The following is a 16569-nucleotide window of genomic DNA, read 5'->3' on the forward strand; positions in this document are numbered from 1 at the left end:
TTATTTTGTTTTTTCCTTTCTGTTCTGCTGTTTTGTCCTATTTAGTTAGATTATTTCCTATCCCTTAATTATATATATAAGGCCTGACCAAATGATAAGAAAACTGACAACGTCTTTTGTACAAGGAACTACGAGTTAAAATAGTACAGAAACAAATGTTCAAATTATACATGTCAAATAACCCATCATATCCTTTGTAGTTTTTCTTCCCCAGTTAACCATCTTGTAAGCCAACTCGGATCATCGGCAAAGAATTTACAAGATCTGTGAATGATCCCAAGGTCCGCACCAACTTGGTCATACTCCTTTAGAGCTGCTTCCATTTCTGTCGCAACGCTAGTATCATTAACAATTTCATATGAACTCGTGCTTAAAGCATCTGCGTAGTGTTGCTCCCTCTCAGAGTCATTTTGGAAAAGTTCCAAGGCAGGTCCCTGGATGCATGCCAAGGATAAAGGCGGTAAAAACTACATTTTGGCAGCAAACATGCATATCACATCCTAATAAAGATGCTATTTTATCTGCTTCATTTCATATTTATTTCTTTGTCATTTCTTATTAAAAATATAACATGCCAATCAACCCAGCATGTACTGAAACTAAAGGAGAGATTTGTACCTTTGACAGCGCTTTCTTTGAAGCAAGCAATGGTAAGTGTTTCATACATAAGTCCAGATACAAAGTACTAGTTATGTGGGCATGTTTATATTTCTCACGGTTAAAGCACATACCTGACATAGCTCGGCATAATGTTTATATATCTCACTGCTTTCATCTTGATCGCCGAGGAGACTACCTCCATACCACCCATTCGCCTCATTTGCTGAGGTCATTGCAAGGTACCTACCAGATTAAAAGTATAAAAAGAGCATCATCTGTAAACTGAACAAGCTAAAGGCATCAAGTGAGAACAAAGAATGCGGGACTGTCTACAGTGTTAATATGCCGGAAGAGACAACACTGGATTCCCAACCAATGAAGAATGGGATTTCAGGTGTTATAAATACAGTAGATCCTAGACAAGCACTTCATAAATTTTTAAAAGAAATCCTTCATTCATTATAATTTAAACCAACTGTAGCATGAACTTACTTAATTGTAGAAAATAAACAAGTTTAGAATTATTCGTGGTCACTTAAAATATTAAGAGCACCAGCTCAACTTAACGGATCAAATTCAAATGCACCAAGCCTGTTCCCCATTATCAGCATGGCAGCTCTGTCTAGAGCTAAAAAAATCACAACGCACAATGTAAACATACAAATGAGTTTTATAGCGACCTACAGTGTAAACGTTAGCCAACAGAAAAATAATCAAATGGGATACTGATCATGAAAGGAAAAATGGAAGGTGCAATGAAGTCACACAAGGATAATGAACTTTTAAGATACATACCTTTGGAAAACATCCTCTTCATTCATATCACTGCCAGAAGAAAGCCAATTCAAGTCACAAAATCCATTAGCATGAGATCCTTCAACGTCAGTTTCATGAGAAGCTACTTTTGCAGCAGAGGAACCCTCTTCGTACTTTCTCTGGCCAAAAAGCCAATTCGGGCTTTTTAGCTGTATCTCACTGGGGATTAACAAACAATCATTGTCTCGACAAAATTACCTCAAGTTACTTAGATCACTGAATAGCTTTTGCATCTCACACTAGTCAGAAATTCTACCCACTATTTCCATACAAAATGATGTACATGGTTAGGGTGGAAGGAATGGCTTAAATGGCAACTAAGTTTAAACAGAAATTACATTCATCTAGAAATGGTGATTCTAATCTTACTTTCAAGAGAGATTGTCTTCTAAATAATCTACCAAAATTATCAAGCGGATTAATGGATTGCTTCTGTTTGATGTTGTTTGACATCAGAGGGAGTTGATTGAAAGGAATCCAACTTTTTTCTGCTTGTGTTAGTTAGAATCTGAACTGAACATGCGGTGAATTATTCATTCATAATCACAAAATTTAATAGGCATTCATAAACCAATCAAACAAAACTATCTCAATTAGATTCCTGAGCATTGATAGAAAATTAGTTGAAGGGACAGAAGCTAAAAAGCACAGGACAATATGGCATGCGGACCAATTATGTCAGAGACCCAAAAAGTAGAAGAAGAAACAGGGAAAATGAGGGAATATATGGATTATTTCAAAAATGAAACAGAAAATACAGTAGGATGGTGGTTTCTACTGCCGCATCCTCTAGACAAGTTAGCACCTTCAAGCCATAACAGAATTCCACAATATATTTTCGTATCCTCTCTTCTCATTCTCCTCCCCTTTATATTCCCACTACTTCTCACACCTTAACTAATTTTGTTACACCCTTTGCCACATCAGCATTTTTATTCACACCCTTGTTTCTCCTCTCCTGCACTCTCCAAATCCCGGGCCTAGTTTCAAAATGTAAGCCCACATTTCCAGTCCTAACAAATTATTTTTGAAATGATAAAACCGGTCAAGTAAGTACTAAGAAGCAGGGAGAGACAAAATCAGCTACTTTTGTCTTATAATAAGAACCAAAGCTACAGGAACTGGTCTTTAAGTGGAATGGCAAGAAAATTTCTAATATTTACATATGCATGTCAGAAAATCACGAGAAAAGGGAAGCAGTCTATAAAAAGTACAATAAACGAGAAATAAAATCATTAAACAGCAACTCAGAATAAGAGAAATTACGCTGCATCAGGTGCCACTCCACTGTTTCCAGAACTCCCACCTGGTCTTTGATCAGGTTCAGAGCATAGTCTTACATTTTTAATTGTACTACAGGTCTTCTCAATTAACTTGTCAAACGATGTCAACTTTATCCGTAAAAAGTCTTCTCTGCAAGCGGGTATTGGGGTGAATACTATTCCACCACTTTCAGAAGGCTTAGGATTCGGTTCAGAACTGAAAAATTCAGGAAGAAAATATGAACTGATAGGGAAAATAAACAATAGAAACTGTATTTACATACAAAAGAAATGAGAAAATCAATTCTAAATATCTAGAAGCATGTGCATGTCACTAATGGATTTTAATATCAGCCAATTTAACTAGGATGACTCACCACTTCTCAGGAATTAGATCATCCCCAACCCCAGATACATGGAGATAATAATCTGAATCCAGCTCCCACAGAGCAGGTTTCCCTTCATGTGGTTGGAAGTAACCTAAAAATCTGGAAAAAGAACAATATATTAAATATTTAAAATATTAATTATTTATTCAACACTAGATTAACCAAGGGACAGAGGAATAATACAAGTTTATTGCATCTTGCTTTTCACCATCTGTGTAAGCATTGCTATAATATCGTTTTATGGACTTCAAAAACTCTCTTGATTGTGTTGTTGCTTTCCACTTTCCCTGCCTCTCCGGAAACACCTGTCATTCACCAAAATATACACATATGTATTATAGCAAACAGCAGAAGAAGACGGAGACTAGATATTTGTGAAGGAGAATCTCATAAAATATGTCATACAGTATTGTGAGCTGCTGAACCACCATACTGCTGAGCAAGAGCATCCCCCATGCTTTGATACATATCCATTAGAGCTGCAGCGATACTACTATCAGGATCCACTTTGGGCACATCAGTCAAACCCATTGCATGGAGCTGGCGTCCTAAAGCTTGAAGACCATATGCATACTGGGCAACATTTGTACGGTCCAAGCAGTCAATGCAGTTGGTACGAAGAACTCCACTCTGAAAATGTGGTGCATCACTACTAAAATTATCTTTTTTATTCTGATGGTTAGTGTCAGTCTCTTTGTCTCGGTTAACCACAGAGTTTATCATTTCATTACTGTTCCCAATCCTCACAATATCACCAGAACTAGCTCTCAGATCTCTCAGTGAAGCATCCCTAACAAAATAAAGAATTAGTTGAAAACATAAATAGAACTTCCATTCTCTAAAGCAACATGTTGCACTTTTACAATTATGATAAAATAAAACTGCAGTAGCATTCTGTTGGGCTGTCAGCCCAGTACACAGACAAACCCAGCCAAAGATTGATATTCTTAGTAATAGGTTTGAGCTGTTAGTTCTACGGTTCCGTTTGTTGTTTGGTCCTAGGCCACACTTCACGTGATAAGGAATCTTCAAGTGGTACAAATTTAAGAATAAATTATCTTCAAGAAAGAGGGTATGATAAAGTATTATCTCCTAAACATATATGAGAAAAACTTGAAGAAGAACATTTGTCATTCAAAGGATCTATGACAAGGTCAAAGATAACACGTCTCCATGAAACTTATAATATTCCATGAAGGAGGAAAATAAAGAACATGAAGATCATGAACACAATTATAGAATAATTTAAGAAATTAAATAAATTTTAATTTTACTAAATGTTAAATTTGTTGGGCGACCCAATCAGTGTTTGCTACGCGAGTGGGCCTCGCTAAGTGAAAGTGAAAGTTTGCGTCTGTAATTTTCATTTTCTGTTATTTTTGTGTTGTGGGCGATATTTTAGGATTTCGAGGTATTTTTAAACTTATATACCTATATATAGAGATACTAAAAGTTGACGTAAACACTTGAGTCATATTATATGCATTTGTATTTTTTGAGAGAAGATTCTATTCGTTCTTGTATTAGAACTTTAATTCTTATCAAAGACTAAGATCTTTGTGGCGAATCTTCACTTAACTTATCAATATGCTAGATTGTGGCATCCCCATCTCTCTCTTATTCCGCATTCTTTATTCCCCATACTTTTTCCTAAACAAGATCGTATCATTGGGTATTAGAGCAAGGTTCTGGTTTGAACTTTTTTCTTAGTTACTATTGTAATTAGAGAAGCCATCTTTAGAATCTTCCTAATTAGGGAAAATAGATGTATAATCTTCTATTTTATTTTGTTTCCTTAGTTTTCCAATTTCTCTTTTTAGGAGAATTAGATTGTTACAAATAGAGGATATGAAAATGTATTTTTCATGATTAAGAATAATATAATCAGTCCTATTTTCTACTTGGTGTCAGAGCTCTGATCTTGGAGCTCCATCCCGCTGCACAAATCGTGCCGCTGCCGCTGTCCGACTACCGTCGTTGCCGCTGTCGCCGGTTGGGGTCGTTTATAGGGCAGAAAGATGCGCCCAACACCGACGACCACAATGTCGGACGTTGCTCCAGGAGAGAAGCCGCCACTCGCCGCCATCGTCGTCGGCGCGTATAGCCCACGCACCCACCTCCGGTGAAACTCACTTGCCGCCACCGCCACAGACAGAGTCGTCAAAGCCTCCTGAGTCTGTTCCTAGGGTCGGTGATGACCCGTTTGGCCTATATTTGAGTAGATTTGAGTTTTAAGTTCTGCTCCTTTTTTTTCGGTTTGACCCACACGCTGTCGTTGTCTCAGAAAAGGTCACCGGAGCCTCCTGGGCTTTGAAGTAAAAAATGAAAGAAGCAAGGTATGCCTCCTGAAGAAAGCATTGTATGGGCTTAAGCAATCCACTAGAGCATGGTTTGGAAGATTTACAAAAGCAATGGTTTCCTTGGGATACTAGCAAAGCCAAGGAGATCACACTCTATTCATAAAGCACTCTTCTACAAGTAAACTCACTCTATTGCTTGTCTATGTAGATGATATGATTATTGTAGGAGATGATGAAATAGAAAAATTGGCACTAAAAGATAAATTGGTAGCTCAATTTGAAATGAAAGACCTAGGAAAACTCAAATATTTTCTTGGAATAGAGGTTGCCTACTCCAAGAACGGAATTTTCATCTCCCAAAGAAAATATGTACTCGATATCCTCAAAGAAACAGGAAAACTAGGATGTAGAACCTCAACAGTTCCTATAAAACAAAATCACAAAATTGGAAGTGAAGAAAGTGCTCCTGTAGAGAAGGCCCAATATCAGAGATTGGTAGGAAAATTGATTTATCTATCACACACAAGACCAGACATTGCTTATGCAATTAGTGTAGTGAGCCAATTTATGCATGATCCAAGAGAGAGACAGATGCAAGCAATTGACAAAAATCTCCAATACTTGAAGTCAAGTCCAGGAAAGGGGTTATTATTCAAAAGGGAAGACATTGACTATGAAGATATATACTGATGCTGACTATGCAGCTTCTATTACTGACAGAAAATCTACTTCTGGGTATTGTGTGCTTCTTGGAGATTGTCTGGTAACATGAAGAAGCAAACAGCAAGATAGAGTATCCCGTTCTAGTACAGAAGCTGAATTTCAAGCTCTTGTTCAAGGAATGTGTGAAGAACTCTGGATGAAAATCATTTTGGATGATCTTAAAGTCAAAGTGGAGAACCCGGTGCAACTACATTATGACAATAAGTCTGCCATGAGCATAGCCCATAATCCAGTACAACGTGACAAAACCAAACACATTGAGATTGACAGACATTCCATCAAAAATAATCTTGACAGAGGCTTTCTAATTACAACTCATGTTCCTACAGAACTTCAAATAGCATATATTTTTACAAAAGGGCTTCCTCCGGGTAGATTTCAAGATTTTGTAGGCAAGTTGGGAATGATTGATCTTCATTTACCAACTACAGGGCTAGTGTCGTAATTAGAGAAGATATCTTTAGAATCTTCCTAATTAAAGAAAATAGACGTATAATCTTCTATTTTGTTTTGTTTCCCTAGTTTTCCTATTTCCCTTTTTAGGAAAATTAGATTGTTACAAATAAAGGATATGAGAATGTATTTTTCATGATTAAGAATAATAAAATCAGTCCTATTTTCTACTGATACCAAATCAAGGTTATCAAACGCGAGTTAACTCGTTAACTCATACGAGTTTGCGTTTCCAGTCCTGGCTTCCGAGTTAACTCGGAAGCAAACTCGATTTTCAAGTAAACTCGTGATTTTTGTGTTTTGGGCTTTGGGCTTTATTTTAGGATTTCGAGGTTTTTTTAACTTATATTCCTATATATAAAGATACTAAAAGTTTATGTAAACACTTGAGTCAGAGAAGATTCTCTTGGTTCTTGGATTAGAACTTTAATTTTTACCAAAGATTAATATTTGTGGCAAATCTTCACTTGACTTATCAATTTGTTAGATTGTGGCGTCCCCATATCTGTCTTATTCCACATTCTTTAATCCCCATACTTTTTCCTGGACAAGATCGTATCATCAGACGAGTTTGCGTTTCCAGTCCTAGCTTCTGAGTTAACTCGGTGGAATTGTAACTAAACTTCGTGGGATCGGTTAGAATCGCGATTCTGCACGAAGAAAGAGGAAGTCTTTTGAGTTTAAGGTGCCGTCGTGTTTCGCTGTTGTTCGTGGTCGCACTTCATTGGCTCGCCTTCGCGTTCGCCGATCACCTGGTTTGTGGTCGTCGTTCGCTTGGCTCGTGGTTGTACTCCATTCTCCTTGTTCGCGCTCACCGTTGCACTCGCCACAACCGCTCTTGATCTCGCCTCCTTCAAGCTCTGCGTGTGGAGTAAAGCTTTTTATACCCCAAAATGACATTGTTTGTGCTTTTATTAAAGAAATTAAATCGTTAGAGTTTTATTAAAGAAATGAAATCCACTCCACTGTTTGTGCGTTTCTATCTTCAGTGTTTATGTTTTTTATTTTTGGCCTAAAAGTTCGGCATAGTAAACAAAGACGAGCCAACAAAGTGCGACCACGAACGGCATCGAAACGCGACGACACCCTAAACTCAAAAGGACTTCCTCTTTCTTCGTTTCTCCCTATTTCAAACGCGCAAAATCATTGCAAAATCGTGATTTTAACCGATCCCATCGAGTTCAGTTACGATTCCACCGAGTTTGCTTCCGAATTAACTCGGAAGCCAGGACTAGAAACGCAAACTCGTCCGAGTTAACGAGTTAACTCGCGAGTTTGATAACCTTACTAAGGCCTAGCTTTCCATTGTTATCAGAAATCATCATCATTCATTACAAATTAAGTCCACTTCTCAATAATCCAAAACTGAAGTGAAACAGACAAAATGAAAAGACAACCGGAAACAAACTTCATGTTCAAAGTCCAAAAATAGATAAGACAGGAAAGCTTAAGTATAGATCAAAACCTTAAGAAGTGCAAGATCAAAACAAGAAAGGATATGAATTTATTCAAAAAGTTCATGATTTTCATGGAGACTTCTAGTTCTATGTTTCTTAATTCTGGAAAGAGCATATATTAACAGTGAAGGCTATAGAGCAGCAGGTGGTCAAACCTCAAAGCAGAAGTATGAGGTGGAAAAGGTAACAGGACCCTGCATTTTTTTCCTATCTTTGCTATTTTATGGAAAACAAAAGGGCTTGGTTAGATAATACTGGATAGTAAAAAATGTAATTCCATGTTACGAGTTACAATTCGAAAAAAAATATGTAAAAAAACAAGAAAAACACTGTATTGAATGTCAAGTAACAATTTCAATGATAGATCATACCTTCCTGTGCTAGTTCGATTACTCTTGTTGGCCCTCTTTATTATACTGGGTTTACCACTGTAGTAAAAACCAGTTAAATCAAGCGCTTCACTTGCTACAGCTCCTAAAACTGCTAAAACATTGGCCGACTTGCTTTGAAAAGGCACAAAAGAATATAGAATAGTCACATATATGTTTGAAATGCAGGAAAAGTAAAAGACCACCACTGTGAGACTAAGAGATAAAGCACAGTAGGCTTACCTTTTTGCAAATTTGTGAAAGTCCCAGTGAATAAATCTAAGATGGTTCTCTACTGGTAGAATTTGGTTAAGATAACCAACAGCACTTGCAAATTCACGTCTCAGCATCATTTCTCGAGGCCTTTTCTCAACTGTCTGCATTTCATCTTTTAAATGAGCTACAAGAAACTATAAAATATTTTCTATTTTACAAAAGACGCAATTCATTAATGCAAACACATGTAACAAAGAACCATATTCGGTAGAGGATCCAGAGCTAAAGACAGTAGGGAAAAAAATTCTAGCATGCTTGGCACTGTTAGCAGTGTGTTAGGAGTTTCTTTTACATCTTTATTCATTTGCAATTTGCACTTATGATTTGATATGATGAATGAAAAGAACTTGCTAGATTGAAATTCAAATTTCAAATGGGAAGTCATTTGGTAGAAGCACGAAACATGGACAGAAATCAATTTTCACTACAAGAACCAGGATGCAAATAGATGTAGGTCCCTTGCTAAAAGAAAAAAAGAATCAATTAACAAGTACATAGATATTTACTAACTTTTTCCGCACTAACTAACTATTTTTATTTGAGGAATTACCTTAATCAGATTCAGAACAATAATTGGATTGCCATATCTCTTAGCAAGGTCTTCAAAATGCAATTTAGTTGCTTCGTATGTCGGATCATACCTCTGCACTGGAAGTCAAAAAGGAAAAAAAGAACAAAAAAACAGAGAATTTCCTGCGTTATAGTTTATAACAGCATGAAATTGAACAATGAACAAGATAAATATTAATCTCAACTATTTCGTACAAATTATGTCAGGCTTAGGGCTAAATCTTGATGCTTCTTGTGACCAAAAAAGTGGTATTGATCCACGCATTTGCACAACTGAACTCATTTTCCCCTTGCAAGAGCCAGCTTCTTCATCAAGGACAATCTGCTCTGTCTCAACATCATTAGCAACCCTCCCCCGATCATTAACACCCCTTTTCAAGTAACTGCAGAAAATTTTCATTACAGAGAAAATTAGTTTAACCATTACTGTTATAGCCAGATAGACACAATGTAAAACCAAACATCAGCTCAAAATACATATAACTCATGATATCAAAGAATATTTCCATGTTTAATTCATATATATTCCAATCAAACCAACACAAACTCGTAAAATTGTAGAGAACAAGCATCAGCAAATGTTTAACCAATTGTGTACTATGAACTCTGCTATAACTATAATAACCACAATCAAAACTTTGGCTCAGGAACCACTGCAAAATCTAATATAAACAATCCTATGGAATAAAACAATTGCAAGAAATGAAAATAGGATAAAAAATCATAGTTCTAGGGAAAATTATTTAGAAGAGTAGAAGTTTCCCTTGCAAAAAAATAATGATAGATAAGTCTAGGAAAAACAATCCAGGGCAACAAAACTCATTACATAAGAGAAATATGGTACTAATCATTCCATCAAATTGCACCAAACGATGCAAAGCCTATAATTAGTCAAATATACAACATACATACGACTATCATCACAGCTTAAACAATTGAAAAACCATATTTCACCAAGCTCAAAAAAAGAGAACTTGAAAAATAGAGGAATGATAAGCTGAATTAGGCAAGAATCACAATAAATGCTCCCAAATCTACCTAACTAATTTAAGACTGAATGCATAAGGACAGATCATGAAGTTAAATTCTTTACTTAGAATGTGTAAAGCTAGACCTCTTTTGCAAATGCAGACCACTGAGAAGTTAGGTGAACAAGTTGAAAACAACAGGCTACCAAAAAAACAAATTCAAAACTAAGAATGAAACCTAGGTGTACAAAAAGGAGAATAAGGAACACAATAATAATAGTTCCCTAATCATTTTCGAATCACATTTACCCCACATGGAAGATGTTGAGATCATTTTTTAGAGAAATGAATTCATTTCATTTCTATACCTAATCAGCATAAACACGGGACAAATAAAGACGTAAAAAATGTTCCCTTAAAGCAGAGTTATGATCATCAGATCTAGGTAATGGAAAGGACATGAGAAAAGAAAACAATTGGATAATGTGTATCATCAATGTGGAATGAGAAGAAAAATAAAGCATGCATGAATTCAAACATCGGAGACATGACTGAGTTGGCATAGTCAAACACGGATATCTCAGAATAAACTAAAAGTGCAGAACAGTTAAATGGGAGAGGGACACACATGGTCAGAAACTAGAGCAAAGAATCATAACCAGCTTTTACTCTACCACATTTCACTTAGTGATAATTCACACGACTCTCCATTGTTAGAACCCTTAACCGGTCAAAACCCTCCACAGATAGCCCTTTCAAATACATTGACAACCAACTTTGATACCAATTTATACATCCAAGCACTTGGTAAATCCACCCTCAAAAGCTAGCTATTAAGGAAACGAACGGAGTATCTCATATTGCTTAATGTAGGACTTAGGCGCCCCATAAAAAATTATAGTTCAAATGTAGGATAAAAATAAGACTTGTAAGGATAGTCACTTCCGTACATCTTGAAACAATAGAAATTTAGAATATTCTTCCTCGTTTAAAATTATACCAAAAAAGCAATTTATAGAATGGTCTAGCATGGTCTCTAATGAGTATTTTCTCATTGTGGAAGGAACTGCAACCATCATCCATCCAATCAACCACTGTTGCTTTGCAGTTGACTAGTCATTCAAACTGTTAAACTATAGGAAAGAGAGAGACATTTAGTTGAAACGTGTTTATGAGACAACACAAGTGTTTTATTTGTATTAAGAAAACGAAAACAGGACAATAAATAAATAGAAGAGCTTTGACATCCTCTAATAACAAAGATATGAAATTGGAATAAAAATGTCCCTAATAATACATATATAATCCAATTTTTCCTTATTATAAAGGATTTGTACTTTATTTCTATAATTATAAAATAATCCTTACAGAAAATTGCTTTAGAAAAAAGTTGACTAGTTGGGAAATTTTACAATGTACTAGATAGTTCTACCATTAATCATCACAGAGAAAGAGAAGAAGAATATTATATTAATATATAATTTGAAAAAAAATCATATATAGCTAGAAATTTAACAAAACACTTCTAAGGATGAAATTAAAATATAATCACAAAAACACAGAGAACACTTATCTAATTTAAATTATCATAGTGATTCATGACATTTGAATCAACTGTGAAATAAGAAAAACATGAATAAAATATAAAATAAGAGCATACCGTGTCCCTGCAAAATGTCTAGATCGTCTAGAAATCAGGGAAACACTGAAGTCTCTTCCAAAAATTGATAGACGACTCTGCAATTTTTTAGAACCACAATTCAAATTATACAATAACAATTGTTGTGAATAGTTAAACTAATTGACAAGACAGCAAAATAACGTAATAAAAGTGGGTAAAGGCGATGGAGGATAAATAAGGATCGCAAATAAACCACACCCATAGATATTGTTCAAATCTATCCAATTGTGACAGGGAATCCTTGTATTGAACCTGACGGTATGTGCATATTTGTCTTGTCCCAATCTCCATACCCATTTTATATTACTAAACCACACTTCGTTATTAGGTAACCTAAAAATCTTATTTTCATTGTTCTCTTTGATCCTTTGTTTTGTTTCATTTGAAGAACTCTTCTTTCGCTACACAATCTTTCATTTTCTCTCTCAATTGTTCAACTCGTTCAATGTCCACTAAGTTCACTAGATTCAAAAGGTATTTTCCCTCTATCACAACCTCAAGTAACAATTGTTTTCCTTTGTGTGGTTTTGATCAAACGATGTATTACATTTTAGGAAATGTAAACCTCAATTTCATCAAATTAAATCATTTCTAGGGCACACATTTGATAGTTTTTTACTTGTTTTTTAATTATGAAGTGAAAATGTTCAAGTCTCAATTTCAATGGTGTAAACTCTTAGTTTATTAGGTAACTTCAAACACTTATATCTTTTCTCTTTAGTTCTTAGTTTTGTTTCATTTTAAGAACCCTTATTTTGCTTCACAATTTTTCATTCTCTTTCTCAATGGTTCACTTAACATTTGCAAAAGAAATAGATGTTGTAATTTCCCTTAAATTTCAGTTATGTGTTTTTTTTACTCTTTTCTACAATTACTTCACATTTATGCAATTGTTATTTGGTAATCTATTTTAAGATTTATGCAATTATCATTTCTTCCTTGACATTGGACATTGAAGAAAATAAAATGTGTCCCCCTAACATTAAATCCTTGACAATATCATGGCCCCCTTGATGTGACTTCTTTTTTGTAAAAATTTTTTTAGTAAATATTTGAGATACTACAAGAGTCGATATGAACGTGGATATGAGTATACCCGTTCCTCAACAAGGACAGAGATGAGACACAAGATTCTTACATGACAAGAAGAATGAGTACATTCAAACCCGATCCTTAAGCACAATTGTAAGTATTAAGTCCAGATCAAATAAGCAGAGACTACACAACCATGTGGACTGATTATATTTCCAACACGCAACAAATTATTGAAATGAAACACTCAAATAGCTCTTATAAGCCATAGAAGATCATTTCAATCAAAAGTCGTGATTGAATGAAGTCAATGAACAAAATTTCCGAACAGTTGCTGCATTATTGATGATTTCCGTTTCCTTTTTGATTTGCTCTTCTTGAAACATATATTATAATATTAGTACTTTATTTTATCTTTAATGGAATTCATATTTGAGTCTAAAATTAAAATCACTCTTATATTTGTATGAAAATGGATACAAATGGATTTACAAGACAACACCATAATGAATCTAAAGATAGAATCATGTTATGAATTGAATGACAAACATAGTCTCGAAAGTCAAGGGCCTCTTCGTTACTTTCTATGCATTTTACTCATTGAAAACTACTCATAAGAAATGACTTCAAAATGATTTTGAAAACCATTATTACTTAAAAATATATTACAGTGGATTAGTTTAAAAGTTTTAAAGCAACAAAACATCTTTGGATAACAAGTTTTATGACAATTCTCATTTCTTCCCATTACCACCAACCAGATGCCTGTCTCATCAATCAATAAAATATACTGTTTTCGGCCCTCACTGTTATCCAGTACTTGGCAATCATTATTGCATTAAGTTAAAAAAAACAGGATCCAGAAATACAGTACTAATGTTTTACTTTGCATGGTCAATTGGATTTGAGGACCAATTAGCAAATGGCTAGAGAGGTAATGGAGTTGCACAGGTTCGTAATCTTTTTCTAAATTATAAAAATTGCATGTTATATGAGCATGAGAAATTTTAGAATTGTGGATACATTACTCAAAGCTAATATGAGACATAACTTTCATTGTGATTAATGGATGTGACTTGATATTTCATAAATTTAGCACTTACAGCCTAACCAAGTGAGATAGTAGATAGTGATTTGAAATTCAAAATTATCAGTTTTTTTGCATTGTTTTTCATACAATTATTTTGCTTCAATCTCTTTAATTTCATGATCACATATTTTGTGCGAGGAAAGAATCAAGACATTGATTTTTTGAATTATAATCACTTAGCTAAAATGGCCAACCTAACATGTATCATTATCCTTTGTTACCCAATTGAACCAAACAGAAAGATTTTGTTTTGGAACCTTTGAGCCTAATGAAAAACAAATGCTTTCCACACCTTAGAGTGTTTATCACACCCACCAAAAAGAGGAAAATATTGGGTATCTAAAGCAATAACCTGCCTAGTTCATATATATATATAATTATTATTGTTCAAAATAATTTCAAAGAAAATAAAAGCTAGTTAGGAGTTTGAAATATATATGTGTGTGTGTGCTTGTGCATCTATGTGTGTTTATGAAGTAAGAACACAAATGCTCTCTTGTTTCCCCAAGTGGTGTAAAACCATGTTATTTGTTAGTAAGGCCTTATTACAAGTCAAGAAAGACCTTAGTGATCCTTCCACACATTTTTTATTATGTTTTCATGACAGATGAAGAGCATGCGTGTAGAATAATCCGTGCAAAAAGACCCTTTGCATAAGGCCTCCAGTTATTGAGGGCCTCTAGATTTTAGAAACCCACAAATTTGTGCTAGCCTGTTATTTCTTTTGCCTTCTAGATACAAAGGGGTTCAGCTTTCATGCCTCCAAAACCTTTATGACAACCTCTATAAAGGGCAAATTTGTTTTGTGCATTTTTAATGCTGACTTGAGTGGAACACTCACCTGATGCATTTCAATTGAGGAAAACAAATTATAAAGGTGTTTATTTCTACGAGTAATTAGCCATAATTATTAATTTCTATAGAAGAAATTTGGGGCCAATACTTCTAAAATATTATCTTTTATATTTCTAAAATCATAAATGTATTTATTTTCTTTTTCTTTTTTCTTGTTTGAGGAGACAACCAAAGTTCTAAGTTTGGGGTGTTTCTATGTCTTTTTGTGAGTATTGAAGCTAACCACTTGTTATTCTATCCCGAGTTCCAGTAATAGTGAAGTTAAGATCTTGCTCTACCAGCAGGTATACTATAAATAATTGTAAATTTACCATGGATCTTTAATGAAAATGCATGCTTCAAAGAAGAGCAAGTAGGCTTTCATTTAACAAGAAACGAACTATAATGAATGACGGACGGCAGAAAGGAAGTAACGTACCTGCCTAAAATGACCATGAACTAAAGCTATGGTCCAAATAGTGTTATTGCATCTTGACCTGATTGCTTGTGTCAAATATGCATTCCAAACAAATATATTATCATACGACATCCCTCCGTCTTCGCTAGGAGAAACGTTCTTTTGCAAACTTTGCATTATAGGGTAAGTGTAACTATAGAAAAAAATCCTTGGTCAAATCGACACTAGACAAAAGCTTTTTGTACCTGCAGTGAGACGTGGTGATGGTAAGTAACTGATGTTGTTAGATGTGGTAAACGTTTTGGAAGGGTTATCTACCTGAGCTCAGTCTTAGAGTGAGCTAAATCAGATTGGATTGAAACATGTGGAATGGTTATCAATTGGCTCTCCTTGATGCTATAGATTGCATGGCCACATATAGCACCAATCTGTCTACGTTTAGTAACGAGAATCAAGTAGTAAGACTCGAGAAACTTGATGCAGCCTTGAAATGATAGAGAAATTGGTTGAGATATATATAGTACACATGTATATACACATGATGAGAGAGAAAGAGAGAAGAGAGAGAGAGGTACTAACCAGCAATTCCGAAAACCTTAGCGACGAAAGTGAGGCCGCCAGTGGCTCTGTTACCCTCAGCAATCCGCTGAAGCAAGCTCTTGATCTCCTGGGGTGAATACAGGACGGGGTCTTGGCTGATATTCAGATCCGACGGCTCTGATCGATCGATTTTCAACACTCGGAAGAACCTCTTGCTCCGATCACTTCCGATCAGGTAGAACCTCTGCGATTGCGATTGCAATTTCAAAATAGGTTAATTTAATCGGTTGTGTAAAAGATTATTGGGTGACGAATGAATGGATAATTACCGCTCTGGTTTCGTAGAGTCTGAACTTCTCGAGGGCGTAAGAGTCCGGGTCCAATTCGGGATCGTTGGAAGGGTGAACCTTTGCAGAGGCAGTGACAGGGGTTGATCCCGATTTCGCCATCTAGTCTCTTCTATTGTCTTCTATTCTCTATCTATTTCACTCCCAATTTTCATTGTCGCACTCGTTCCCTATCCCATTTCATCTTTCTCCTTTCAACTTTAAATACCCTTCTGCTACCATTCCTGCGGATTATCCCAAATAATCCTAAATCATTACAATAATAATAAATAATACAAATAAATTGTATATATTTATAAGTGTCTACTATAATTGTTTATAATTCCTGGTCCACTAAAATCTAATTATATTTTTTAAATTAAAGTTTCTAAAAACTATCTAAATAATATATACTTTATCAAACTTTAAATTGTTTACATAAATAAAAAATTATAGATTTTTGTCA

The 16569-nt window shown here is 35.1% G+C and overlaps 1 protein-coding gene and 1 pseudogene across 2 annotated transcripts; both read right to left on the reverse strand.

Moving 5' to 3' along the window:
• Window positions 1-92: 92 nt before the first annotated feature.
• LOC148199952 (phosphatidylinositol-3-phosphatase SAC1-like) lies at window positions 93-15669 on the reverse strand. The gene is made up of 14 exons (XM_088111280.1): window positions 15556-15669; window positions 15259-15482; window positions 11843-11919; window positions 9410-9597; window positions 9195-9292; window positions 8612-8745; window positions 8372-8503; window positions 3473-3857; window positions 3251-3372; window positions 3056-3166; window positions 2683-2895; window positions 1396-1575; window positions 732-843; window positions 93-434 (listed from the first exon to the last, which is right to left on the reverse strand). Exons 2-14 carry the CDS (start codon window positions 15412-15414, stop codon window positions 186-188), a joined length of 2157 nt encoding a protein of 718 aa, XP_087967406.1. The 5' UTR covers window positions 15415-15482; window positions 15556-15669; the 3' UTR covers window positions 93-185.
• LOC148199953 (phosphatidylinositol-3-phosphatase SAC1 pseudogene) lies at window positions 15552-16351 on the reverse strand (annotated as a pseudogene). Its single transcript, XR_015785452.1, has 3 exons — window positions 16107-16351; window positions 15817-16021; window positions 15552-15721 (listed from the first exon to the last, which is right to left on the reverse strand). The product of XR_015785452.1 is annotated as a phosphatidylinositol-3-phosphatase SAC1 pseudogene (transcript).
• Window positions 16352-16569: the final 218 nt, after the last annotated feature.

The sequence above is a fragment of the Vigna umbellata genome, chromosome 4 (genome assembly GCF_029865625.1).
Source record: "Vigna umbellata cultivar VRB3 chromosome 4, Vumbellata_1.0, whole genome shotgun sequence".
Taxonomy (NCBI): Eukaryota; Viridiplantae; Streptophyta; class Magnoliopsida; order Fabales; family Fabaceae; genus Vigna; species Vigna umbellata.

Excerpts from the sequence above, each read along its gene's own strand:
- LOC148199952 (XM_088111280.1), bottom strand. The coding sequence starts at position 15,414 with ATGCAAAGTTTGCAAAAGAACGTTTCTCCTAGCGAAGACGGAGGGATG. Across the intron at positions 3,858-8,371 it reads AATCGAACTAGCACAGGAAG|GGATGCTTCACTGAGAGATC; the intron begins GTATGATCTATC and ends TTATTTTGTTAG. Across the intron at positions 2,896-3,055 it reads GATCTAATTCCTGAGAAGTG|TTCTGAACCGAATCCTAAGC; the intron begins GTGAGTCATCCT and ends TGAATTTTTCAG.